Source organism: Gadus morhua, chromosome 5 (assembly GCF_902167405.1).
Source record: "Gadus morhua chromosome 5, gadMor3.0, whole genome shotgun sequence".
NCBI classification, from domain to species: Eukaryota; Metazoa; Chordata; class Actinopteri; order Gadiformes; family Gadidae; genus Gadus; species Gadus morhua.
Window position 1 is genome coordinate 7298194 of NC_044052.1, and position 25909 is coordinate 7324102.

At 44.8% G+C, this 25909-nt stretch overlaps 2 protein-coding genes across 3 annotated transcripts in view; both read right to left on the reverse strand.

Moving 5' to 3' along the window:
• The window catches only part of pxdn (peroxidasin), a 55108-nt gene extending 46616 nt beyond the window's left edge, over window positions 1–8492 (reverse strand). Inside the window, exon 1 of one of the 2 annotated variants that reach the window (XM_030356205.1) lies at window positions 8229–8492. In XM_030356205.1, the coding sequence (XP_030212065.1) occupies window positions 8229–8413 (185 nt within the window). In that variant the 5' untranslated portion in view covers window positions 8414–8492. The remainder of the gene's footprint in view (window positions 1–8228) is intronic. The other variant, XM_030356204.1, reaches the window with a different exon arrangement.
• A 1554-nt stretch (window positions 8493–10046) lies between these two features.
• Window positions 10047–25909, reverse strand: part of myt1lb (myelin transcription factor 1-like, b) — a 143474-nt gene continuing 127611 nt past the window's right edge. Inside the window, exons 10-20 of the mRNA XM_030357116.1 lie at window positions 25071–25298; window positions 22589–22710; window positions 20284–20352; window positions 18834–18896; window positions 18150–18233; window positions 16101–16322; window positions 15338–15432; window positions 14519–14622; window positions 14193–14336; window positions 13498–13560; window positions 10047–12982 (exon numbers count right to left, since the gene is read on the reverse strand). Of these exons, the coding sequence (XP_030212976.1) occupies window positions 12842–12982; window positions 13498–13560; window positions 14193–14336; window positions 14519–14622; window positions 15338–15432; window positions 16101–16322; window positions 18150–18233; window positions 18834–18896; window positions 20284–20352; window positions 22589–22710; window positions 25071–25298 (1335 nt within the window). The 3' untranslated portion in view covers window positions 10047–12841. The remainder of the gene's footprint in view (window positions 12983–13497; window positions 13561–14192; window positions 14337–14518; window positions 14623–15337; window positions 15433–16100; window positions 16323–18149; window positions 18234–18833; window positions 18897–20283; window positions 20353–22588; window positions 22711–25070; window positions 25299–25909) is intronic.

Genomic DNA, 25909 nt, shown 5'->3' on the forward strand with positions numbered 1-25909 from the left:
TTCATGTCTTTGTGCAAGTTATCTTTCACATTCAGAGATGTGCTCCCAGAGGAGGGACGGTACGGTGAAGTTGGCATGGATTCCGTAAGATTATATGAGTCCTTCATTTAGTGCTCATTATTTTCCAAGGCCTTACGCCAGAGGAAACTGTGAAGACATAGTGCAGACACATTCTGTCTGAGTCTCTGTTTTATCGGAAACTGAGTTACCTTGACTTGGCTGCATTCTTGTTTCTACAAAAACAATGAGAACCCAACATATTGTATATATATAAACACACACACGCAGTATCCAAGACATGAGGAGGACGGCTGAAAACGGAAGATCTGGATCGACACACCGATCAGTTGGTTTCTGTTAGGGGGAAGACATGAACTTGTCGTCCTGTATTGTCACAGTTGTCTGATGAGGATACAATGTCAACTGGCAGTTACACGGTGAGGCTAAAGAAAACTCTACCGAGAATCATTTGAGCTGCGCATTTCCCATTAATCCCAGTGGATTTCCATCTGAAAGATGAAGAAGAGCACATGCATGCATTCTGTAGAATGGGATAGGTCCGTTGAGGGCGTATCAACGTTAACTGTGCATAACTCTAGTGGTTAAAAGCATTCAGGAGCTCTGTGCTGGGAAGCAATGCTGCAGATGGGGTGCATCTGAGCAGAATACCAGAACACCTACTCCGTAGACTGTGGCAGCCAGGGAGAGCTGCTTGAACAGAGATAGTGGAAATGTACTGGGTAGCTACCCCGGTCTTACTGATTCAGCTTTCATTTCACTATGTACAAACAAATATTAGAACAGCATGTGGGATTAGGGTAAATAAAGAAATATGTTGGCGTACTTGCCATGATCATCCAATATATCACGTGCAAAAAGGTGCCGTGTGACATGCAAATATCGCATATTTGTCCAACTGTCCAATAACTGTCCAATATACTATTTCGGCATCCTGGTACCTAGGCTGGTGAAAGACTATAGAATATATTCAATGCCTTCTGAATTTCGACCTGTTTAATATCTTCTGTGCTGTATCACAAATACAGTTAGTGCACAACTCATTTGTGGGTGTGGAGTCCAATGAAAGGACCACAGAATAAAATTGGATTGAAAACATAGTGGATGAGTACATGAAGTAGCATGATGTAATGGGTTTCAACCATCCCTTTTGGTCCTTTGGCAATGGCTATGAACAGACCCGTACTCGACATTCCATATGGGAAAAATTCCTCTGAGCAAATAGGCCAGAGTGATAGAAGCCTGGCATGATAACAAACACGGACTGTGATTACAAACTGACACATGACTCGATAGCTTTCCTGCCAAAACATCTGCCAATCAGAATGAGGCAATTCGAGGCAGACAACTGCAAGAGGCAGTTTGACACTTAACAGTTAATCAATATTCTAGTCCAAACACGACCGCAAGCAAGTGTTTCAAATTGAATGTGAGGCCAAATTCATAAACGCCCAAAAGCCAATGACGATTACTTTTTTGTTTTTTTAACTATTATCTCCAAAAGCTCTGATGTAAACAATGAAATGGTGAAACTCTTGACCTTTCCTCGTCTTTTTCTGTCCAAATAAAACCGTACAACCGGTCTGGGTCCATAAGAGGAGATGGCTTTTCTCCAGCTGCTCTCCAACATCAGCTAGCATCTGAGCGCCATGTGTGTGTGTGTCTCTCTCTCGGTCTCTCGGTCTCTCGGTCTCTCGGTCTCTCTCTCTCTCTCTCTCTTTCTCTCTCTCTCTCTCTCCCCCTCTCTCTCCCTCCCTCTGTGCTTCTCAACAAGGGTAACTATTTGGACATGTGACACATGCCTGTGAGGAGCCTGCCAAGGGCTCTTGGGCATGCGTCATTCCTAGTTAAACCAGAACATGAGGCTAGCGCTCTGGTTGGGTATCCTCGGGAAGGACAGGGAATCCGGTGAAGAAGTGCCCTGCATCAATAGGCTCCCCCGTGGACACACATACAAGACCGATCTACTTCTCATCTGGGGGGATGGCTGGTGCTCACAGAGACGGACAAGAACCCAAAGACATGTGATGGTAAAATGGAGCTGAACATAAGAGGGGCATAAAAAGGGCATCTCAGGCAAGGCAATGACAGAGAGGGAGCTCCGTTGGAGGCTCGCCTACTTAGAAAAAAGGAAAATGGTCATAAAAATGACTCAAAACATCTTTAGAGAGGAAGAGCCCAAAAACCTTGAGAAATAGAAAACCTCATAGGCTTTTGCCCCAGGTGTATTACACTGCAGGACAGCTGGAAAATGTGAACTTTACTCCTTATATGTAGGATTAGTCCGTTTTAGGTTAAGAGATTGACTCATTTGATTGATTAATTTCTGACCAATAGAGTTACATGATATTTTAATGATTTGTTTAGAGGCTGTCTTGGCTCTGGGGCAACTTGGTTGCGTCAAACTATTAGTCTTAAAGAAGTGGAGGCCAAACGCGAAGACGTTCAAACGTATCCCTAAAACGCCTAACGACCTCATTGTGTATAGACCATGATGCTTTATAGAGCAAGAACAACTAGGTTGGTCCCCCAGGGCCACGCTCTGTGTCCCCTGGTGTGGCTCCTGAGGCTCCTTATTTTAGGCTAGAAAGTCTACAAATATGTGGATCTTACATCAAAGGACCACACGGATGTATGGATGTATTTATAAGTTAAAGCCATTTTTTTTAGATGTTCATCGTTAGTGTCCATGGCTGTATAGAGTGTATGGTTTCAGTGGCTGTCTCTTGTAGCCAATCAAGCACCATTGACTGCCTTCCTTGGCTATTAATGATTCCTTAAGGCAATGGAATGCAGATAAACACAGGAATGGAGCAGGGGAGGATACCCCCTGATGTGCTCGTTAGAATCTCTTGTAGTATGTCAAATAAAGTCATTCAGTGATAGGCCCTGTTTCCCAAAACTTGGCTAGCACTTTTGAAGTCTTTCCGTTCAGGGTTTTTATATACATTCTTTAAACATGCATTGAATGGTACTTGTTAAGGTAGTCTGGCATTTGCTTAAACTTAAGGCATCACGGTCTATACAGCAATGAGGTAATTAGGCGTTTTAAGGCTATGTGTGAACGTCTCTTCATAAAATCAATAAATTATTTGCATCCACTGCTTAATGACTCAGTCTACCGTAATAGTTTGACGCAACCAGTGTTGCCCCTGGGCCAAGCAACCTCTAAACACATCATTACAATATCATGTAACTCTATTGGTCCGAATGATCAAATTAGTCAATCCCTAACCCTAAACCGAGACTAATCCTACATATAAGAAGTAAAGTTCACATGTCGTCGCTGTCCTGCAGTGAAAGCACACCTGAAGCAAAGGCCAATGAGGTTTCCCCCTTTGACAACTATCTTATGGACAATCTGCCCGTGCAAATGAGCAAAGCCTTCGGGATTTCTGGCTTTGCATTCCATAATGCTGCAGAGACCCAGAGCCTTACAAAGCCTGACTGCAGCAAATTCCACACAATGGAACATGTCTTTCCCTCTGTGACTCACTCATACCCTCGTACACATGCATGAACACACACGCACGGTACATGCACACACACAGGCACACAGACGCATGCACAAACACACACAAAAACACTCAAATGTTCACACACACACACACACACACACACACACACACACACACACACACACACACACACACACACACACACACGCGCATGTGCACAGAACCATGCGTGACGAAAAAGAGAACAGGTTGAAACATTAAAAAGTTATCATCCATCATATTTAAGTGATCTACTGGATTAATGACGACAATACCTCAAAGAGTGTGCAACAAGAGGAGAGTGCATTGGAATTCCTAAATAACCCCTGCCGCCCCGCTGACAATACTTCTTGATTACACAACCAGCCCCCAACTGAACAGTCTGACCCAGCTGCCCCCTGAAACCTTAATTACCGCTTATTGTCACAATAATTACCGCTTATTGTCACTTGGGCCAAATGTAATAGATTGGGATTGGTTTTCTCTGTAGCGAGATGGCGCTTCAATGGAACCAATCAGCCAAATGTGTTAACCAAAAAATATTTGTGAATATTAAAGTCACAAGGTGTAACGTGTCCACTAGTTCGTAGCTTCAAATAACCTATCTGTAGTAAATGCTGATTGATAGTGATTTAAATGTTATCAATACAATCCCATCCTTACTGATGTATTCAATGCTGGCCAGCATTGAATATATAACCTCTCTCTTTGTTTACAGGAATCTTGCTAGCGGCACTTCCGGAACCCCTCCCACTCAAACCAGCTGAGCTACGCTGGTTCACGTCACACGGTTGAACAGCCAGTTAACAGAGTGGACAGAACACTGTTATTGAGATTCTCGAATTCTCATTGTCTGCCATCTATTAACTGGGAAGGGCTAAATTGTACTTGTTTGCAACTTTAATTTAGTGAAACAAAAAGTGTGTCCTCATGACACTCTTGATTGTGTGGAAACATATGAAAACTTTACTTCATGTTTGTAACACTGAGTTCCTTTTTGTCCTGGATGTATCAAAATTGGGGCAAAAACGTATGCGCCACACCCAGAACACTATACAGAAGACATCCTAGCGAAACACAAAGAGGATCTTTGTGTACTACATGTGGTACTGGTGTCACTGTCTCTGGTAAAGTAGCCAGCTTATGAGTTAATACTTTGACACATTTACAGCTGGCGTGCTCTCCTCCGTTGCCATGGAGTCGCTCATATGTTTGCAATAAAGCTTCACTTTCACCATGTTGAAACAAATTTCTGCCTGGCAGAGTTCTGGTCTGATATGCCACAGCCTCGTCTGCTAGACCATGTGACACTGCCTCAGATAAATTAACGTGTGTGTGTATTGAAATAACTAACAAATACAAATGAGTGACACAATCATTTTGTTACTGACTTAAAGCTCTAAATGACATGACAAAGGGTCGACCTCCGCAGGAAAAGTTATTAGTTTATTATGTTATTTTACAATTTTGGCAAAATTACTAATATAATTGTGCTATTGAGGCACACGCAGAAAACGACCTCAAGTTGGAGGCGATTATAATTGCATGAGTGTGTGTGTGTGTGTCTGTTTGTGTTTGAATACATGCAATTGTTTCCTCCAGTGTGTGAACAACTGGCTAATGGTGAGCAAGGGTGAACGAGGCATAAGACAAAAGACAGTTTGACAGAGGAGGGAGAAGAAAGAAAGAACCGAAAGAACAAACAAATGAACAAAAAATACCCATAGGCTGGCTGACATGAGGGTGGACCTCCGCCACAAATGTTTGAAGTTAGAGAGGAATACAGGCCTGGCTGACTTCACTACTCCATAATTGCTTTCTTCTGGGCACCCGATTGAAACTGACAGTGACATGGGCGAAGCCATTTGTATGTTGGAGAAATGGCATGCACCGATTTATGCAAACGTACAACGATAGAGAACGGATCACTATTGTGTATTTCAAACATGCAGCGAGTCTCCTGATAATGCTGTCCATGAAAGCCCAGCAACATGAATGTAGGCCAGGTTAAATGTTCTTCTCACTTGGTTTCATGTGCAGTGAGAACAGCTCTTGGACTGAAGCCAACGTGTCTCTCTAGTTGTGGGCCAGAATCTCTGCGGTGCTCTCACCTCTCCACTTATCGGCTGACCCGAAGGAGGGACATGAGTGGTGAGAGGTGTTGGCATCTGGGAGGGATCTACGCAAGATCAAATATACTGCGACTTCCAATGGATATGTTTTACTGAAGCCTTAGTTCCCAATATGAAGCACTAAGACCTTGTGTAAGGGCTTATTGAACACTATGAATGGAGCGTGGGTTAAGGGATTCCTGGATGGAACTGGAGCTCTTCCAGGTGTGAAGAAGAGGAACGTAATGCCCATGAAAGCCCTCCCAACTTTACTCTGGCTCCACGGGGATCTCCCCCAACTGAACCCAGAATCAAGGGGTCAAAACACACACACCCACACACACACACACACACACACACACACACACACACACACACACACACACACACACACACACACACACACACACACACACACACACACACACACACACACACACACACACACACACACACACACACAAACATCCATGAGCCAATTTGGCCTCAGTTCAACAAGGAGAGATGAAGAGGTGTTGGTTGGCCGTCAAGAGACACCGTTAAATATAAACAGTTGTATAAGTCTTGTCAGAGGGAAATCTTCACAGAACAATATCTAGGATGATCTGCAAGACGGAGAAAAGTCTACAGTTGATTTCAGATCACCTTGATCACCCAGTGTGTAACTGGAGAGAGAGAGAGAGAGAGAGAGAGAGAGAGAGAGAGAGAGAGAGAGAGAGAGAGAGAGAGAGACAGAGAGCGTGAGATAGAGTTAGAGATAGCGTTAGAGATAGAAAGAGAGACAGAGACAGAGACAGAGAGAGAGAGAGAGAGAGAGAGAGAGAGAGAGAGAGAGAGAGAGAGAGCGAGAGAGAGAGAGAGAGAGAGAGAGAGAGAGAGAGAGAGAGAGAGAGAGAGAGAGAGAGAGAGAGAGAGAGAGAGAGAGAGAGAGAGAAACAGACAGACAGACAGACAGACAGACAGACAGACAGACAGACAGACAGACAGACAGACAGACAGACAGACAGAGTGAAACCGACACAGAGAGAGGGCGGGTGGGGGGTTCTTAATGTGATCAGCCACACTGCCAATGGACCGCATACTGCAGATGAACAACTGCTGCCTGAACTGAATGCATTCCAACCAAAGAGAGCCTGCATGGGCCACATTTCCAAGGCGGTGCAGCTTTTATTAAGAATGGAGCAGAGGCAAGCAGAGCGATTTTTGTACTTTGAGGTGGAAGAGGCAGAGGGGGAAGGACATTCATGTCCTGGCATGACAGTGGGCTGGGGCAAAAAAAAAGAAGCAACAGGTGGCTCTGCAGCATCTAAACCACTGCTGGCGATAAAAACAACTCAAAATCAAAAGCATCGGCTGGCATTGCTCTCTGAACACCTTTATGACAGCAGAGGTACAGGAATGAAGAGGAGAAGGAAGAGGAAGAGGACGAGGAAGAAGTTAAATAAAGGAGAATTCACTCAACAAATGTCTGATGGCTCCCCAGAGGGAGATTTCGTCTAAGTGAGAACGACGGGACGTGTCTTCCAGGCAGGGCTCCAGACCGTCTCCTTTGACGGACGCCTGTAAGGGGCTTCCCAGAACCATCTTGGAAGACAGCGCTTATTTTCAAACATGCCGCTGAAGTCGGTTCGGATTAAACTTCATGATCATGAGTGTGTTTGAAGTGTTTCAGTTCTTTATCCGGGCGGATGTGAAGTGCTACAAAATAACAGCATTAATTATTTCGGAGGTTTGGGGATATTTCAGAGCTGCTGTCAAGACCTGTGTCCTCTGTGTGTCCCCCTGAGTGACTGGCTTTGACAAAAGGCAAGCTGTTTGGCTGCCTGCCCTAGTGGAGTGCTCCTAACATCCAAGTCACATTCACAAGTAGCTACCAGACGAAGAGACCACATTTCCTTCCTTTCATCCTTTAAGGGGATTCCAAACTACCATTTAACCCCCAGTATAAAACCACCTCCAGGCACTGCATGATAACTCTTTTGATCTCGTAAGAAGGAATGAGAGTTGTTCCTAAGGGTGATCCAGCAAAGCATGAGCATTTTGTTCTGGAAAACCTGATATGTATGGAAGTATGCGACGTAAACCCAAATCCTCCTTGTTCGAAGTCAAGATAGAAATTACCCAATGAAGATAGAAATGTAAGTGTAAACGCTGCAATAATGTTAGCCTGCGTGCTCTATTGGTCTAGGTTATTACAACTCCAGGTTCTGAATATAAGCCAACATCATTGATTAGTAAATTGACCTAAAGCAAAGTCTCAGAATTAAAATGATTGTGAAACTGTTCCTTAAAGTCATTCGCATGCAGGCTGATGCAGCCAACAAAACTTAATTCAACAGGTGCCATGTTGCATTACGTAGACGATGTTGCAACATCTGTATAACCTTAATAACATCTGTATAAGTATTATGCGTACTTTTTTCTTGCAAAACTATGTCAACGTACATCCACGAACACCATCAAACAAGGCAATACGATACAGGTTTGGGTCGGGTGCACAGAACGATTTTTTAAGCCATTGGTTGTCCATTCTACCAGCAATGAGTGCACGCTGTCCAGTGGCGTGCACCGTTAGGTTTAGGCGTGATTGAGTAGTACTCACAGAATGGTGGTCTGGGGTGAAACGGCTGGCACAGTTTCCAAGTGTAGATGCATACACCTCACCGTGGTCCGGAAACATAAACATCGGCTCGGGCAACAAAGTGCACACGGCGGTCCATTTGCAACCAGCAACAAAGTTATGGTGAGTAGAAAAGGAGGAACTATTTTACCAATCCACAGCGCCATTGCAGGGAGTGAGCTGTGCAGAGCACACACCGCCAGCTACCCCTCTCGCCGACTAACCGGCTCGGTTATTGTAAGGGCTGAGGAATTCAGCTGCGCCGGGATAAGCCCCCGCCTTCTCCCGGGGGAGAGGGAGAGAGAGGGGGAGAGATAGAGGGGAGTGGGGGGTACAAATTCAAAAGCCAAAAGGCAGTACATGTTACAAAGCCAATAAAAAGTGAATAGGTTTACTCGGATATTAAGTTGTTATTTATTCTTCTTGTGCTATTTCGTAATTATCTGGATTGCATTCGACACAATTACGCACAGCACATATTGACTGAATGATAATTAACAAGCCAAGGTTTCATGAGGTCACTCTCAACTTTCACCTCCAACATATGTAATGCACAGCACATGCCTACTAATAGGGCAGTCTATTCAGTGAAGTAGGCTAATACATATTGGTATTTGCTCCCCTCTGCTGGTCAGGTTTTGTACTGCGGACCTCATTACCATTACAGCTCAAGCCGCTAAGGGAGAAATATTCGACCAGGTCGAGGATGGATCGCTCTATTATGGCACACTATGGGTATCATTTATACGGTAAGCAACTTCGTCAAGCAACCACAATATTCAATTATTGTCCCTTATTCCCCGAATCTCTACATCTTCTACAGCTCATATTCATATTTGTAAATGGGACATGTTTTTCTTGACCCCATTTCTTTTGTAACATATTTAAATCGCTCACATTTTTGTTGCATGCATTTTATATTTCTTATAAATTGTCAATATATTCTTATGTTATATCGCTTGTACTTTTAAGAGGAAACCATGGGGGGGGGGGGGGGGGGGGGAACACAAGGTGAACTGAACGCATTCATGTGCAGGAGTTGATTACTGCCATCTGCTGTTCGAATGTTATATGAACAGCAGCACTCTTCTGCTAACAAAAACCATAGAGGCCCAAACTCCAGATTCAGGAAAACAACATCTCAGTACCTTTGTGTTGATCAATTACGTTCAAAATCGGAATCATTCGACTGGCAAATGACTGCGGGTGCACTCACACTAGGTCATCTGGCCGTGGCCGTTGGCCGTTTTCACACCTAACCGTGCTCAAATGGCCCCATTGTTCTCTGGCCTGCACTCACCTGTACGTGACCGTTGGCCGTCGCAACTCTGGCCTGGCCACGGTAGGCTCTTGTACATACGTCATCACGTCGTAACACGTCATCACCAAGCAACCGCTGCATGGACCATACCAGAGAATGTCTAATATTCGTAGACGGGCTCTGACCATACTAAAGTCTGCCGCCAGTCAGAGTTTTAACAACAATGGACAACAACACAGAGAACACACCAACAGTTGAACCGCTTGACGCGATGTTTACCGTTTAATGGGAAAGAAGGCTTGTCGCCTTTATTATGTACGTGGTCGTCGCATGGACTATACGTCATCCAGCTCAGGTTGCGTAGCCGCCTGTGCGCGTGTCGGCTCATTAGCATCTGTACCGTAGCGGCCCGTACCGTAGCAGCAGGTGTGAAAACGGCCACGGCCACGGCCAGAGGGCCTAGTGTGAGTGCACCCTAAGGAGTAAGGTTAATAAAGTCATGGTACCAAACAAATTTAAAAATAGCCATTTTACAGGTCTGTGGCAACACATTGTTTTCTTTATTCAGAGTAAGATGTGTCAACATCCAGCATGACAAAAATTGTACAAAGTTCACAATTTATAAATGAAATATCACAGCAACTTGTGATCTCACACATTTATAGCAAAATTAAAATGTCAACAAATTCATGCTGTGTAGTACAAAAATAAATCAAACTGTCAGTTCCACAGAGAGCACAATAGTTTATACAAAACCCCGTCTTTGTCAATGATCACCAAAATCAACTAAAAAATGAACTGGTTCAAATAAAGTCATAAACTCTGATGGATTCACATTAATTTATATGAAAGGTCAGCATTCTAAATATGTGACAACCCTTTTTGTGTTCCTTATAGAGTCAAGGAGATAACTCATCTCCCCCACCACATCCACCACCAAAAATTATTTTTTTTACCCATGTACCAACACCAGATAAGCAGCTGGCTTGTGCTTTAAACAGTCCCCTTTGTCCATTGTTAAGGTTAATGAGAACTAAAAAAAATAACTGGTACTAGCTATACTCTACTGAAAGCATCACTATATTGGCGAAAAGCTGCTGTCATGAGGCTGTGGGAAAAAGGCGCAATGCAGTCATAGTGGATGGAGAGAGAGAGAGAGAGAGGGGTCCTGAAAGAGGACGGTAAAGTACAATAGATGAATTTCAATAAGGTGAACAACGAGCACCTTTTGCATTAGCTCTCAAAAAAGGCAAAGTTTCCAAACATGATCGCTAACAACTAGCACAAATAGTACGGAGGGGCGCATACAGTCAGGCATATGGGCGTCGATGCTGGATGTATCACCCCCTTCCCGTCTGGAGGGATTGCTTCCCCTGCCCTGGGAGAACAAGCCCTCGTCTTCGTTTTTTTTTTTGTTTATACCTAGAATTGATTGATTATTTAATCCTTTGTACAGTGATTAGATATAAAGTGCTGCTGGGGCATAACTTCCGCCTTCTAAAAATATAGTTAAACAAAAAAAGTAAAATAAAATAAAAACAAAAGAAAACAAAAAAAAGAAAGAAGGATTTTATTTTGTACAGTTGATAATAGCCTACATTATAACTGCTATGATTCTAATTTCTCCTCGACTATTTCCCCCGCTAAGTCCCTGTTCTTCCTGGTTCCGTGGTACCCACCCAACGCCTACAGTGGCTACTTGCAGTACGTTGCTCAAATTCTGTGCCAAAGAGGTCACCTGGGAAAAAAAAATTGCACACCGCCACACGTTAGGATAATATCTTCAAGGACAAGTGCAAATAAGTCTACTGGCACATAAGTGGGGACAGTGACCCTGTAAGTCCCGCTGTCATTCTCTATAAATACTCTTTACAAAACCCTCCTCCACACTCCCTATTTTTTTTAGGCTCTTGGGTACTTGTTTTTAGTTTCTGTAAGAACATCAAAACATGGAAACGAAGGTGTCCCTGTGCAAAATCGTACAGAAAGAAATTGGAACTCATATACTTTCGCTTCGAAAAACCGAACGTCCAAGATTTCCCCTCTTGTTTTTTTAAAAAGGCTTTTTTTTCGTATTAAAAGATTTGTATAAAAATCAATAATTTACATAGGCTATATTAAAAACACTCATGTTACCCCGTTGTTTATAAACAAGAAATTGCATATACCCAAACTTTTTACGTCCCTTTGCAGATTGCATCTCATACTTATATTATAAACAAATGATTTTAATTATCATATTGCTGAGAAAGGGTCTTGATTCTAGCAATGAACATCTTGAAATTGAACAGAATTAATTCTAGGGAGCCTAGAACATTTTCTCTATAAGCTAATGTTATTACATATAACTTTAGTTTTTGATTATGCCACAATGAGTGTGGTGAACTTGCATGCACCACCACAGATGTTTTTTTTTATATATTTTTTGTTACTCTGTAAAATTTTTCCCTTCATGGATAACAGGGTTTTCACCATCTGGTTTCCGTGTAATGATGTCTACAAAAAACTGTTCATACATACATTCATACATACATCAGGTCAGTTTGTCGTTTCCCAGACGCATTTACAGCACCAATTTAAAAATGCCCCCACCTACAGCTACAGATCCGTTTTTTTCCTTTGTTTGTTTGCAAAACGAAAAACAAAAAAAATAACATTTCTCGAATATCGTCCGAAAAAAATAAAGCAATTTGCAAACAGGTTCTGGCTTCTTAATAATTCTACACACGAGATGAACAAAACACCTAAAATCATCAATTCAAAAAAGATCTGTTGAGTAGAGGGAAAAAAAAAAGAGTAGATTCCTCCGTGCTTGTAGTTGGGAAATGTCTCTCACTGTCCAGCTCAGCTTCTCGTCTAAAATGATTCGTCGACAAGCATAAAAAGGAATTTGCGTCCTATAATTGTTAGCTTACTGTTCATAAATATACACTAAAATGTGCATACATGAGCAGCTAAAAACATTACATGACACAATGTCAGCTCATATGAAAACGTACAAAAATGTGAATGTCCTCAAAAACTATTTTTGTCGCTGAACTTTTTTCATCGCAAAAGCAAGACCCAAAAAGAAAACGAAAAAACGAAATTATTGAGGCTTTCCGAGCATTATACCTCATTTTTTTGAAAGAACAAAAGGTACTATATATATATGTATATATATTAACACTATATGATAAGTTGGCGCACCTTGTCACAAAGACATGGTCACCTATACTTTTAGCTTGCCTGCAGACTTTGAGACACCAATTACAACTGTCTGAGGAATAGGAGAAAAACGAACCAAAAAATAATCCAACAACCAAAAAACTCCTCTTCCCAAATTGCAGCTTGGCTACACTTGGATTCCTTGAACAGCTTGCTTGATATTTTCCAAAAGGGCTTTGTTTTCTGCAGTCTGGTACTGGTCTTGGTTCGAGTACATATCCGTTAGTGTTGTCACGTATGCGTCAAAGTTCTGATCGCTGATCGGGTCCTGTAGAACATCACAACAAAAAGAAGAATGACTGTTGTGGCATCCCAATAGCCTGCCAAAAACAAATCCTAATTCTCGTCAGATGAGACAATTTTCTTGAACCAAATCTCACAAGAGCATCAAGTCATCATTTAACCTCTCTCTCTATCAATAACAAGATCAATTAATTTATCACAATATAATAAATAATTTCAATATGATTCAAAGGTCAACAAGATTTGTTAAGAAGATTTAAACGTGTTAATCGACACTACTGTGAATACAGACTAGTTTGGAACACTCTCAATTATACTATTTGCCAGCATTTCCTTCTTCACACAAATCACGGTAAATTGCTAATACATTTCCTACAACAAGTATTTAGCATTTAGACTCTAGCATTCAGGTTGCTTATGTCAGTCGATGATTGTTTTTTTTGTGTATTTAGAACCAAATCAAAAAATCAGGGCTAGTCCCCTGTGGGTTGTACAAGTCATGCAGAAGATAATGACTGTAAGTGAATAAGTGATTCTTACTCGTTGGTGCATCTGTAAGCAGCTGTTATTTCTAATGGCAGCTTCTTTGTGTACCAATGGTTTCTATGAAGGGAAAAAAAGGTTGTACAAAATGTTGTTAGCCGGAAAGGGAAAGTCCTTGATAATGATTGTGTTATACAAACATTGGAGTTCATTGATTCACAACTAAAGAGGATTTGATATCCCTGCTATTAAAGGCAGCAAAACACGGCCTGCTAAGAGAGACATGCATGTTCATGTATATTTATATTGCCGTCAAATCTACATGCAATATTGCTCCAAAAAAGAATACTGACATTGATATAAATGAATGATGTTTGTAACGTCCAACAGCTTTTTATTAAATGAAAATATGATCATGAATGATTTTTAGAAAGAGATAATTGAATCCCTATCGATGGTGTGTTTGGGGCCAAAATGCAGGAACTATTTAGCTCTACAGTGCAAGTGTCATGGCTACGTCACTTTGAACAAACTGAACCAACCACCTACGTCCAATCTCATTTCCAAACTCCCCCTCACAGCTGGGAAGGACAAGCTTTTAACCCTACGCTTTAGACTACAGGCATGCACAATGCGTCTGTACTCAAATACACACAACTAAAGTCAATGCGTATTAAAGCTAACATAAGGTGACGTTTAGCTCAACTGGACACAACGCAACTTGCCGGCTTGTCGTTCCTGTTGGCCCTTACCATAGGAGGGAGCTGGACATTAGCTAAAGTGTTTATCAGTGACTGGCTGAGGTTGGCCAGCTCATGCAGCAGAGAGTCATTTTGCTGTTCAATCACCTTGTTATCCTCCTCTATCGACTTCATGTTGGACTCCATCGTTGTAATCTGATCGGAGGAGAGGGGAAACGGGTTGAACAAAACATGAAGGTTTTGTCCCACCGCAGAATATGCATATACAATGACACTTTGTATATTGTGCTGTGAAAACGGTATCTGCGTGCGTAAATGCACAAGCAGCTGGATGTACAAACTGAACATGACTCTTCGTATTTTTCGCCACGTCCTACCTGTGTCCTAAGTTTGATCATGTCGGCTTCCACTTGTGAATTCGATTCACTTAAATCTTTGATTTCGTCGTCTAGCTGTTTAATATCCTCCTCGTGCTCCAACCCTTTTAGGAAAAAAACAAGAAAAAAATACTTACAAAAAAACATTCTCAACGGCAGTATCATAATTCAGTTAGGTTCATATTGGGCGTCCTGTTTCACCTGCTAATTTATGAATGACTAGAGAAAATACTTCATTATGATGTATAATACATGCATTTGAATTCATTATTTTTTGTTTCCACTCAGTTTGAATGAAAACGCCCTTGTAGCCTGACCCCACAGCTATTATCTGTACAAAAAAAAAAACGAAACATGTATATATTTTCATAACTAAAACAGAATTATGCCTATGTCAAAGCTCATCATCCCAACAAAGAACAGTTTGGTTCTAAAACACCTTAGAACACTTAGTCTTAGAACATCTTATATTTTATTTAACATAAAGTATGTTACACTTCTGAGGGAAAATGTGGGGAAACACAAAGGCCTTGTGCCTGGATATGGTGGCATCGTCTCCTGTCCTAAATACCAACAGCCAACTAAATCCCTTTTTGGTTTAAATAACCACCAAGCAACCCAAAACCTATTCAGTCGGGTCCAAAACTCCTCCCCCCAGCTCTGATTGGTTGTTCTTGCTACATTTGGGCAGCTATTCATTACCATTTCAGCCCCATGATTGGCTCATTGTGTCAAAGTCTGGACTGGCAGTCGTGTCATTTCACCTAAGCATTCCTGATCGGCTGCTTTGTAAGGTGTGGATAGTGTGGTGGTGGTTACCGTTGCTGCCTCGCTGCTGTTTTATTGTGAGCATTTCCACCCCCGAGAGTCTGGCTTTCCTCATGGCCGAGGTGGCACGTGGACAGCCCGAAAGACTGGTGGCAAAAGAGAGAGAGAGAGAGAGAGAGAGAGAGAGAGAGAGAGAGAGAGAGAGAGAGAGAGAGAGAGAGAGAGAGAGAGAGAGAGAGAGAGAGAGAGAGAGAGAGCGCATTATTATTATTAGATATCTCAAAGTTTGTAACTAGGTTAGTGTCCAGAGCTATCGAGGGAAAACCTTTAATACCATGATTTGAAGTGTGAAGTAAAGGAAGACATATTGACTAAATGTCACTTTCTTTGCAACAGGGATTTGCGCATCGCTTGAAATAGAAAGTAAGTATTATTGATTGCTTCTTGTGTTATTGTAAGTTAAGCTACTGTAAATGAAAAAAAAGGTGACCAGCTGAGTCCTCCGAAGTCTTAAGAACCAAAGTGCGTTCATACTGTTGAACACCTGACGTCATTCAACGACGCAAAACACAAAGCCCTTGTCCGGATCGGAAACTTACTACCATTCATTTAGCATATACTCTAAAGTGACATACTTGCAACCTTTGCTTAGCTAAGCAGTATTGGGAAACAGGGAAGTCATCTTACCAAGACATACCTAATGCGGCCAGACTGAAGCGGTCATGGGGGCTGGGTGGGGGGTTTGAAAAAATAACCTTTAGGCTGGGGGGAGGGAGGGGGGAGGGACGGGGGACGGGGGCGGCTGGGGACTCACCTCCGGTGCGTCAGGAAGCTGCCGCTGACGTGCCCCGAGCCGTCGCAGCCGGGGGTGGGGCACGACATGCCGTCCGTCTTGCCGGCCTTCCACGTGAACTGCATGCCGTTCAGGTAGCCGTCCTTCTGCCGCTTGGCGGCGATGGGGCAGCCCGACGCGCTGCGGTGCGAGGCGTACTTCCCCGTCACGTGACCCTGGCCGTCGCAGCCCGGCACCGGACACCTGGGTGGGGGGGGGTGGGGGGAGGGGGGAGGGGGGGAGGGGGAGGGGGAGGGGGAGAGGGAGGGTAGGATGGAAGAGGTGGAGGTGAGATTTAATGATTGACCCTAATACATTATCACGTAGAGAGTCAAACATGCAGACGCACACACACACACACGCACACACACACGTGCACGCATGCATACACACACACAGACACACATACGTGTGCCCAGACGCACACTCAGACACATTTATATTATGTGTGCATTATATTGCCTAATTTTTATGAACTGCTTGCATTATATTGTCTGGGTAGTACTTGTACTATGGCAATAACAATAAAGTTGAATCGAATCGAATAAACAACCGCGTCATCAACACTAAAGGTGCTGTTTCATTTGTACACACAGACAAGAGGGTAGGTAGGTAGACAGACATTGCGGACAGCTGAGCTCCCATCATGCAACACCTGGGAGCAGGAAGAACAAGAGGTCTGGGGAGATGAAAGCGGAGAGCTCCGGCTCAGGGTTCAACAGAGGGCAATAAATCCCCCAGACGATGAGGAAGATTACCCTGGCTGTCCTCCCAACACAACACGCGGACCGGGGAAGCGCGCTGTGGAACTCTAATGTCTAGACACAGAAGGATGCACTCACTGTAAGCACCATTCTGGCCCGTGGTCAGATTTCAATTGTTGGTCTATCTGTTTTCCCTTTTTAACATATCCAATCATCAAGCGGTCTGTACTTATTTGAGCATCACATTCTCTCGCAACCGATTTTATGGAGAAAGAGGACGTTTTCCAGTTCAAACGGCGTAAAACTCTCGTCTAAAGTGCCTCTGAAACATGGAGGGTTAAAAAAAAAAGTGTCCTCATACCGCCCCCCCACACACACACACACACACACTACCCCCAACAGACACAAATGTGCGAGGCTGCCTGGATGGAGTGCAGCCAAGGCGTCGTTGTGTTTGTCCTCTGCACCACCAGAGAAATCAATGGAGCTGCAGAGCCACGGCCAGAGAATCCCCTATTGTGGGATTTAGGTGGAGTTCAAATCAATCTCTACCTCTCTCTCTCTCTCTCTCTCTCTCTCTCTCTCTCTCTCTCTCATGCTCCCACCTTCTTTATCTCTCTCTCTCTCTCTCTCTCTCTCTCTCTCTCTCTCTCTCTCTCTCTCTCTCTCTCTCTCTCTCTCTCTCTCTCTCTCTCTCTCTCTCTCTCTCTCTCTCTCTCTCTCTCTCTCTCTCTCTCTCTCCAGTGTTGGTGGGCGTCCCATGCCCCCCGACCCTGTAGCGCTACAGACGTGCAGGTGATTCCTGCACCATTAAATTCCTTTTGGAACTTTTCACTGTCTGGCACTTTTTTGGGCTCTGGGCTTTACTGCACCTCCTCTAGGAACTGTGCTTAATTTCCCGACTGTCCGTGTAGGTTAAAGAACCTAATGTACCAAAGTTAACTACATTTAAACGATGATGAAACACCATGGAAAAGACACTGACTCTGTGATTTAGTGAGCGAGTGAGTCGGGGAGTGCTTGAGACAGTTAATTAGTTTGCTTGTTAATGAGTCACTCGCTTACTTTGTTCGCTCATTAGTTAGCTTTGAATGAGTTGGCTAGTCATCCAAATGAGTTCAATAATTAGTTAATTAATTACCCAGCTAGTTTGTTAATAAAGGCGTCAGGAGTGTGAAGCATAACAAGATGTTGGCCAAATTTTGATGTCCTACGTCTGGTGGGCGAGGTGCTGACGTTTAAACGAGCTCCATCAACACCGCCACCAATGCTAATGCTAATGCTAACCTGGATAAGGATTAGGAGAAGGGCGAGGCACACACTGTACCTGATTGGCTCCTGGTCTTCCTTGTTCTCCTTGCTGTGGATTATCTTGATCCCGCTCTTCCTCGCCCGTGGACAACCTGAGAGACTGCACACAAACACATTACACCGTTAGAGTAGAGCAAGAGAGAGACACAGAGAGAGAGAGCAACACAGAGAGACAGAAGGACAGATAGAGAGAGAGAGAGAGAGAGAGAGAGACAGAGAGAGAGAGAGAGACAGACAGACAGACAGACAGACAGACAGACAGACAGACAGACAGACGGACAGAGAGAGAGAGACAGAGAGAGACAGAGAGAGACAGAGAGAGACAGAGAGAGACAGAGAGACAGACCGAGAGAGAGAGGGATCCTTATATTTAAATAGGTTAGGGGGTTGGAAAAGCCCCTTTGTGATAAGAGTAATAAAAGTGAATTTAAGAGGCAAGGCTGACAGAGGCAAAGAGATGGATGCTCAGAGAGATAGAGAGAGAAACAGACAGACAGGTGGAAGGCCAGACAGAGGGCCACAGAGACGGACAAACGGCTGTTCAGACAGACAGAGAGACAGACATGTGTAAGGTCGGACAGATCAGCCTAAGAGAAAAACAGACAGAAAAAGGGACGGCCCCCTACAGAAGACGGTCAAGCAAAAGAGCCGGACAGACGAGGAGTCCTATTTCTGATTATGTGTAGGAGGGGCTGCTTGCCTTCTGTGTGATGCGTAGTTGCCAGTGATATGTCCCGAACCGTCGCACCCCGGTGTCGGGCACCTGGGACAGAAAAGGCACAAACGACTCAGGGCCTACAGCTTGGCCCAATCCCATTTCTACCCCTTACCCCTTTCCCTTACCCCTCCCCCTTGTTTTGAAGGCGTAAGGGGAAGGGGGAAGGAGTAAGGGGAAGGGGTAAGGGTGAGGAGTAAGGGGAAGGGGTAAGGGGTAGAAATGGGATTGGGCCTAGGAGCAGCTCGCCTCAGGGGCAGCAGGCAGCCCCTACCTGCACCAGCAAAGACTACAGGGACACATCACGGATACCTAGCGTGATATCGTCCATCTTAACACTACAGGCGATGCCTTCTCAGTACCTTGGATCTTTATGGTATGTAGTCGTACAATGAGGCATGGAGTTTAACCATTAGATCTTCTGCTTTGACCGTTTTGTATTGGATATGGGGACGCCGTGTACATAATGCTAAGACACCAGTTAAATTTTGTCCTACGTTGTTGAGAGGGAGTGCCTTGCCTGCTTCACACATATGCTGGAATGTCTTGATCTTTTATGCATTCAACATCCAAATACGCAAACATGGCTTTTGTTCGATACAACACACTGGCATCTTTATTGTTCCGGTTATACATGGTTTGCATGTCATTTGATTTCATTATTATTATAACATTTACCCTCACATAATGGTTCAGACTATAGGATTTACCTTTAATGTCTGTTTTCCTCTCCTCATGTATCCTGTTCTGGTTTAAACCGCTTGTATACATAAAGTACCTCATGTGGTCTTGAGGGGAGGTCAGTTCTACGTATTTGGTTTGTTGTATTTCAGGTTGCTTTATGTTGCTCAGGTTTTATGTCAATTAGGGTTAAGTTAAACTGTTTAAGCTGAACTCTGTTTATTTTGAACTTGTTTGTTTTTCTAACCATTGACCCTTAATTTAGAGCAAATAAAAGCCCTATTTTTTAAGCATTGACTCCTTGTGCCTGACTTCATCACCCTTAGATAGAGAGATACATACATAGTGATAAGAGTTAAATACATATCTAACTAGCTCTCCCTGGCCTGGCTGAAGTCTCCTTCAGTTAATCTCTGACATTCCCTTTAAAGCAAGGGCAGGCCGATTATTTTAGAAGCATTTTTGGTCACATTTGATGAGATTCTTGTCCTTACAATAATTAAAATGTTCTTGACAAAAAAAACGTTCTTCCACAGTTCTCTATTTCCTTCCGTCTAGGTGAAAAGAAACATTCCTCTGTTTGTGCATGTGTGTGCGTGTGTGCGTGTGTGTGTGTGTGTGTGTGTGTGTGTGTGCGTGTGCGTGTGTGTGTGTGTTTGTATCAACCCTCAAATGAACAGGGTGGAATTCCACCCTGAGAAGAATCATCTACGGACATGAAGCTAATGAGTTTCCGACTCATCGCATGTCTTACTTGAGCTCTTGTGCGTTGGTGGCCAGCATACTTCGAATGCTCTTATCAGCTAGCGGACAACCTGAGAGACTGAGAGCAAAGAAAACACATTAGTCAAGCCAAAACAGAAGGAGAACAACCAATGAGGTCCACCGAAAACACACATTATACACAAAAATCGGAACACCCACACAATGACAGGCAAACACATGTTGGCACACAAACGGTTATACAAAAAGCAAGCCATGCTACAATTGCAAAGGGTTGATCGGGAGACTACTGTAGTATTATCGCATCCCCTCTGAACATTTTAGGTAGCTTTTCATTATGTGGAGTCTCCTTTGCTTATTATCTGGATCAAGTCAAACGCAACTGAACCAAAGGACATAAAACACACACACACACACACACACACACACACACACACACACACACACACACACACACACACACACACACACACACACACACACACACACACACACACAGGATCCAAACTGATATGTATATATGTCTTTAAACTCTTAAATATATCTCTTCGGAGATACACGCAATGGAAATATTTAGTATGGTCTATTTTATAGGTCGACCTAGTTCTTTGTAAAGCAGCAATTATTTCTCCCGGATTATAAACCATTTGCATTGCAAAACATTGATGACCTCAATTATGTAGCGTATGGAAAATAACATAGGGAAAGCATGTGAGGTCGGCTTGGAATTGAATTAGTGGCGTGGAGTTTAATTCATATGTTGTTGTATTGTTTCAGGCCATACCACTACAGTCCTCAAAGTCAAAGGGCATTAGAGCTAGAGGGAGAGAGACAGACTCTGTCTAAGGCTGTCTCTGACAGAGTTGTCGGGGTGAACTGCAAACAATAGATGACAGAGATGGACTCAGTATCTCAGTGAAGGAGACAAAGTGAGCACTTCCGTCACACGGGGGTCGGGGACATCTGCCAACCGAACCACAGAGGAGAAGGAAAAAGGGGGACATTCTCCACATAAACGCGTGCAGAATGTCTGTGCATCCTCATTCTCGAATTGTATTGTTTTCAGTTGGCCTCCACTCTCTGATAGACAGGTTTTGGTTGCGTATTCATAATAAATGGAGCTGTTTATGCTTATGCACCGACTATTCAGTGAGACAAACGTCAAACGAGAAGGCCCTTCAAGTGCCACCCAACGTGGAGTAAAGGGCTGAATGGAGGCATCATATTTGTTTTATACACCACTGCCAGCCAGAGCACACAGAGAAGATGGGTGGTGGGGAAGGATAGAGGCACTATGGGATGGCTGATGGTCAAGAGAGAGAGTGAGAGAAAGAGAGATGAGTACGAGACCATGTATGCGCTCCTGCATGACTAAGTGTGCGTGTGTGCGTGTGTGTGTGTGTGTGTGTGTGTGTGTGTGGATGGAGGGGCATGCAGCAGGGAAGCACAGCATGGAACTTTGATGAAGTGGGAAGTCCGTCGATGGGACATGGATGGACAGATGGGCGGAGGGGGCGGAGTCATGGGGACCGGTCGGGTTGGGTGTGTGTGTCGCTGTGGGTGTGAGGGTGTGGTTGTGTGGGTGTGGTTGTGAGGGTCTGGTTGTGTAGGTGTGGTTGTGTGGGTGTGGTTTTGAGGGTGTGGTCGTGTGGGTGTGGGTATGGTTGTGTGAGTGTGGTTGTGAGGGTGTGGTTGTGAGGGTGTGGTTGTGAGGGTGTGGTCGTGTGGGTGTGGTCGTGCGGGTGTGGTCGTGTGGGTGTGTTCGTGTGGGTGTGGTCGTGTGGGTGTGGTCGTGCGGGTGTGGTCGTGTGGGTGTGGTCGTGTGGGTGTGGTCGTGTGGGTGTGGTCGTGTGGGTGTGGTCGTGTGGGTGTGGTCGTGTGGGTGTGGTCGTGTGGGTGTGGTCGTGTGGGTGTGGGTATGGTTGTGTGAGTGTGGGTGTGGTCGTGTGGGTGTGGTCGTGTGGGTGTGGTCGTGTGGGTGTGGTCGTGTGGGTGTGGTCGTGTGGGTGTGGTCGTGTGGGTGTGGGTATGGTTGTGTGAGTGTGGGTGTGGTCGTGTGGGTGTGGTCGTGTGGGTGTGGTCGTGTGGGTGTGGTCGTGTGGGTGTGGTCATGTGGGTGTGGTCGTGTGGGTGTGGTCGTGTGGGTGTGGGTATGGTTGTGTGAGTGTGGGTGTGGTTGTGAGGGTGTGGTCATGTGGGTGTGGTCGTGCGGGTGTGGTCGTGTGGGTGTGGTCGTGTGGGTGTGGTCGTGTGGGTGTGGTCGTGTGGGTGTGGTCGTGTGGGTGTGGTCGTGTGGGTGTGGTCATTGTCGATGTGATGCTGTTTGAACGACTTACGTGATCAGGTCCTTCTTGCTCTCCTTGCACTGGCCGTACTTGGGCTTGGGGCTGGGCATGCTGACGTCTGTGGAGTACGACCGCTCATCCAGCAGGTCGTGGAAGGGGTCCAGGTCGTCCGTCTGTCAGGGAGGGCGGGATGGGGCGTTGAGGGAAAGAGGGAAGGTGTGGAAGGAAGAGAAGGCTTGGTTTTTTTATGTCACCTTGTCCTCACCGCAGGTGCATGGTCCATGTGATTAAAGAAACAAACTCACACACACACTCACACACACACGCGCGCACACACACACACGCACACGCACACACACGCACACACGCACACACACACACACACGCACACACCCACAAACACACACACACACACACACAAACACACACACACACACGAATATAGTAGTACAGCATACTCTTCTTTATGACTGTTTGAGTGAGTATTTCTTAGTATTAGCTTTTTCATTCCTTCCCTCATTTTCGAAGGAAGCCTTTCCAACCCATTACACCCACATACCCACACACACATATGCACGCACGCACTCACACACACAGATAGTGTTTTGTTAATTTGAATTTGATTTTTGGAACGGTAATTGTCTGGGCGAATTTGCTGAAACTCTGTTGTCGGTCTGAGAGAATTAGAGAGAATAGAATAATTGGAAATAATGGCTTAGCCAAGTGTTCAGTCTGCGTGTGAGCACGCCGCATGTGTGTGTACTCCACTGAGCGTGTGGCCTCGTTGTCATCTCTTCAAACCGCTATTGTTGAGGGATGCTTCTCTTACATGTGTGTCAGGTATCATTCTTCTTCCTCCAATCGTGACCTTAAACACAACGCTAAGCCCTAGACTGCAGGAAGCTGGGTGGTGGTGGTTGTTATGCAAGATAACGCCACTAGATGGCACTGTGGTGTAGCCCGGCACCGGTACTACTGCGGGGCTGTACTTTTTGTCTGCAGTGTGAGCAGGCAGGGCACGTCGGGGAGGCTGTTGATGCAAAATTCCCTTTTTTCTCCCTCTCTCTCCCTCTCTCTTTCTATTCGCCGTGGTATGTACAGTAATGTCCATGAAGAGACAGGTCCAGATACAGCCAAATTGCCCAGCATTCCAGTTGTCCTGGAGTGCAGTAGCTGGGCCCAGTCAGCCAGCAAAGGTGTGCTCGTTTTTTTGGCAGCCAAAGCAAGGTGTCAGAGACAGACAGACAGACATGGGGAGGCTGACGAAAGAAAGGAAGGGTGATGGAGAGTGAGAGGAGGGGAAGGGAAGGGAGGGAGGGGTGGGTGATGCTTGCATACATATGGATATCCAGAGTGTAAAGTAGGCTAGGGATGCGATGCACTTTATATAGCCTCATGCATACATGCAAACCCACAGAGCTGTGCACGCACACACAAGCTTACACAAAGAAGCATGGGCGCCTCCACACACACACACACACACACACACACACACACACACACACACACACACACACACACACACACACACACACACACACACACACACACACACACACACACACCACACCACACTCACTGAGCCTAATATGTGCACGGTCTCCTTCCCTTTACACAAACAGATGCATGTGTGCAGGCATGCGCACTTCGCAGCAGCCCCAGCAGCCATGCATTGATTTCCAGCAGCTCTTTGATGAGAGGAGCTATTCCCATTGCCTCCCAAGGTGGTACTTTGCATAATTCATTTTTTTTTGGGGGGGGGGGGGGGGGGAGGAGCGAAATGTAAAAAAAGAATGCCAGCATGCGGGGAGCGTGATACCTCCGTACTGGCAGCTCTGACATCAATTAACATACAGATTCATTAGTCGTCCGCTCTGAAAAACAGGGCTCATATGACTTTCTAATGATTCCAGAGATAGTCTAGGAGTCAGACGCCAGTCGTAAGAGACCTGAAACGCCATCCGACAGGGATGCAAATCTTAGCCTATATTCGCAAGTCAGGGTGTTGCCTTGGAAGTAGGCTAGAGAAGAGAGTGCTAACAGGGGTAACAGCATTAGCCTGCGACTCTGAGCGGCGTGGAGGATGAGATGAACGTCTCCCCGACCACAGACAAAAACCACCACAATTTGCCTCTATTAACCCGGACCTCTGGTGCGCATAGCGCACTACAAGCACAAAAGCCATCCTGTCACCAGTTTAGAGACAAAGAGCAATGGTGTCACCGAGCTTAAGTGAAGATTTACAGTCTTTGTTACAAAGGGGCTCGGTAATGCCCAGAGCACTATGGGAAATGTAGTCTGTTTAAATGACGTGTTCCTCGGATAAAAGACCCTTCCCAAACAGACAGTACGTTTGGTCCATGACGAAAAAAAAAAGAAAAAGAGGTCCATCTTTCTTTTCATTCTTTGCTTTCATCCATATAACGTTGGCCACCAGCCACAACAGCGTTCTGGGCGCCTGCCTGCCCCCTCCCCTCCCACCCTCAGTGTTCTCCATTTACTTATTTCCTTGTGGATGGGATGGTGCTTTTACCTCTTTCTCGTCCTCGTCTATGCGTTTGATCTTGGTGTAGTCTACGGGGAGCTCCCAGCAGTCTGCTGCGTCTCCCATGCTGTAGCAGCGGGAGCCCAGCAGGGCAGCCTGTCTGTGGGGGGACATGGGCTCTAGAGGGGTGAGTACCGCCCCGATGCCACCAACGCCTAGCCGCTTGCTCACACTCAGGTCCAACGTACCGTTCTCATCAATGTCTAGGCCGGGACTCTGGAAGGTGTGTATGCAGGTTTTTTTTGGTTTTGTTTTGGGTTTTTTTTGGGAGGGAGAGGGGGGGAGGGAGGGGAGGGGAGGGTAGGATGGATGGGGGTGATTGGGTGTTCATCGGGTGATAATTGTGCGTGCGTTTGTGCGTGCGTCGTTGGTAGGGTGGATGAATGTGTGTGTAAGAGGAAGGGCATAGAGATATAGACGGAGATACGGACAGAAATGTGTTGAGGGGAAGGTGCAGTGCATTGTTTGTTATGTGGAAGTATTGTGTGTGTGTTTATGTGTGTGTGTGTGCGTGAATGTGAGCGTGCGTGTTTGAGGATATGTTTGGATGAAGGGAAGGGTAAATAATACACAGAACATAAGGAGGTAGGGATGGAGTGAAAGAGATAAGACAGGGAAACAGAGACGGAGAGAGAGAGAGAGTTTCTGATTAAATAACAGTCACAAAGATTGGAACTATCAACTGCACTTGCAAAACTGTATTGGACCACATTCACAACTTCCAAAAACTTTCGCTAATCATTGGGGATGTGGTCCCTTTAGATTCGATGATGAATTTATTCAAAACAGTCCACTGCTGTTTTCTAAAACCATTATTATTTGGTCGG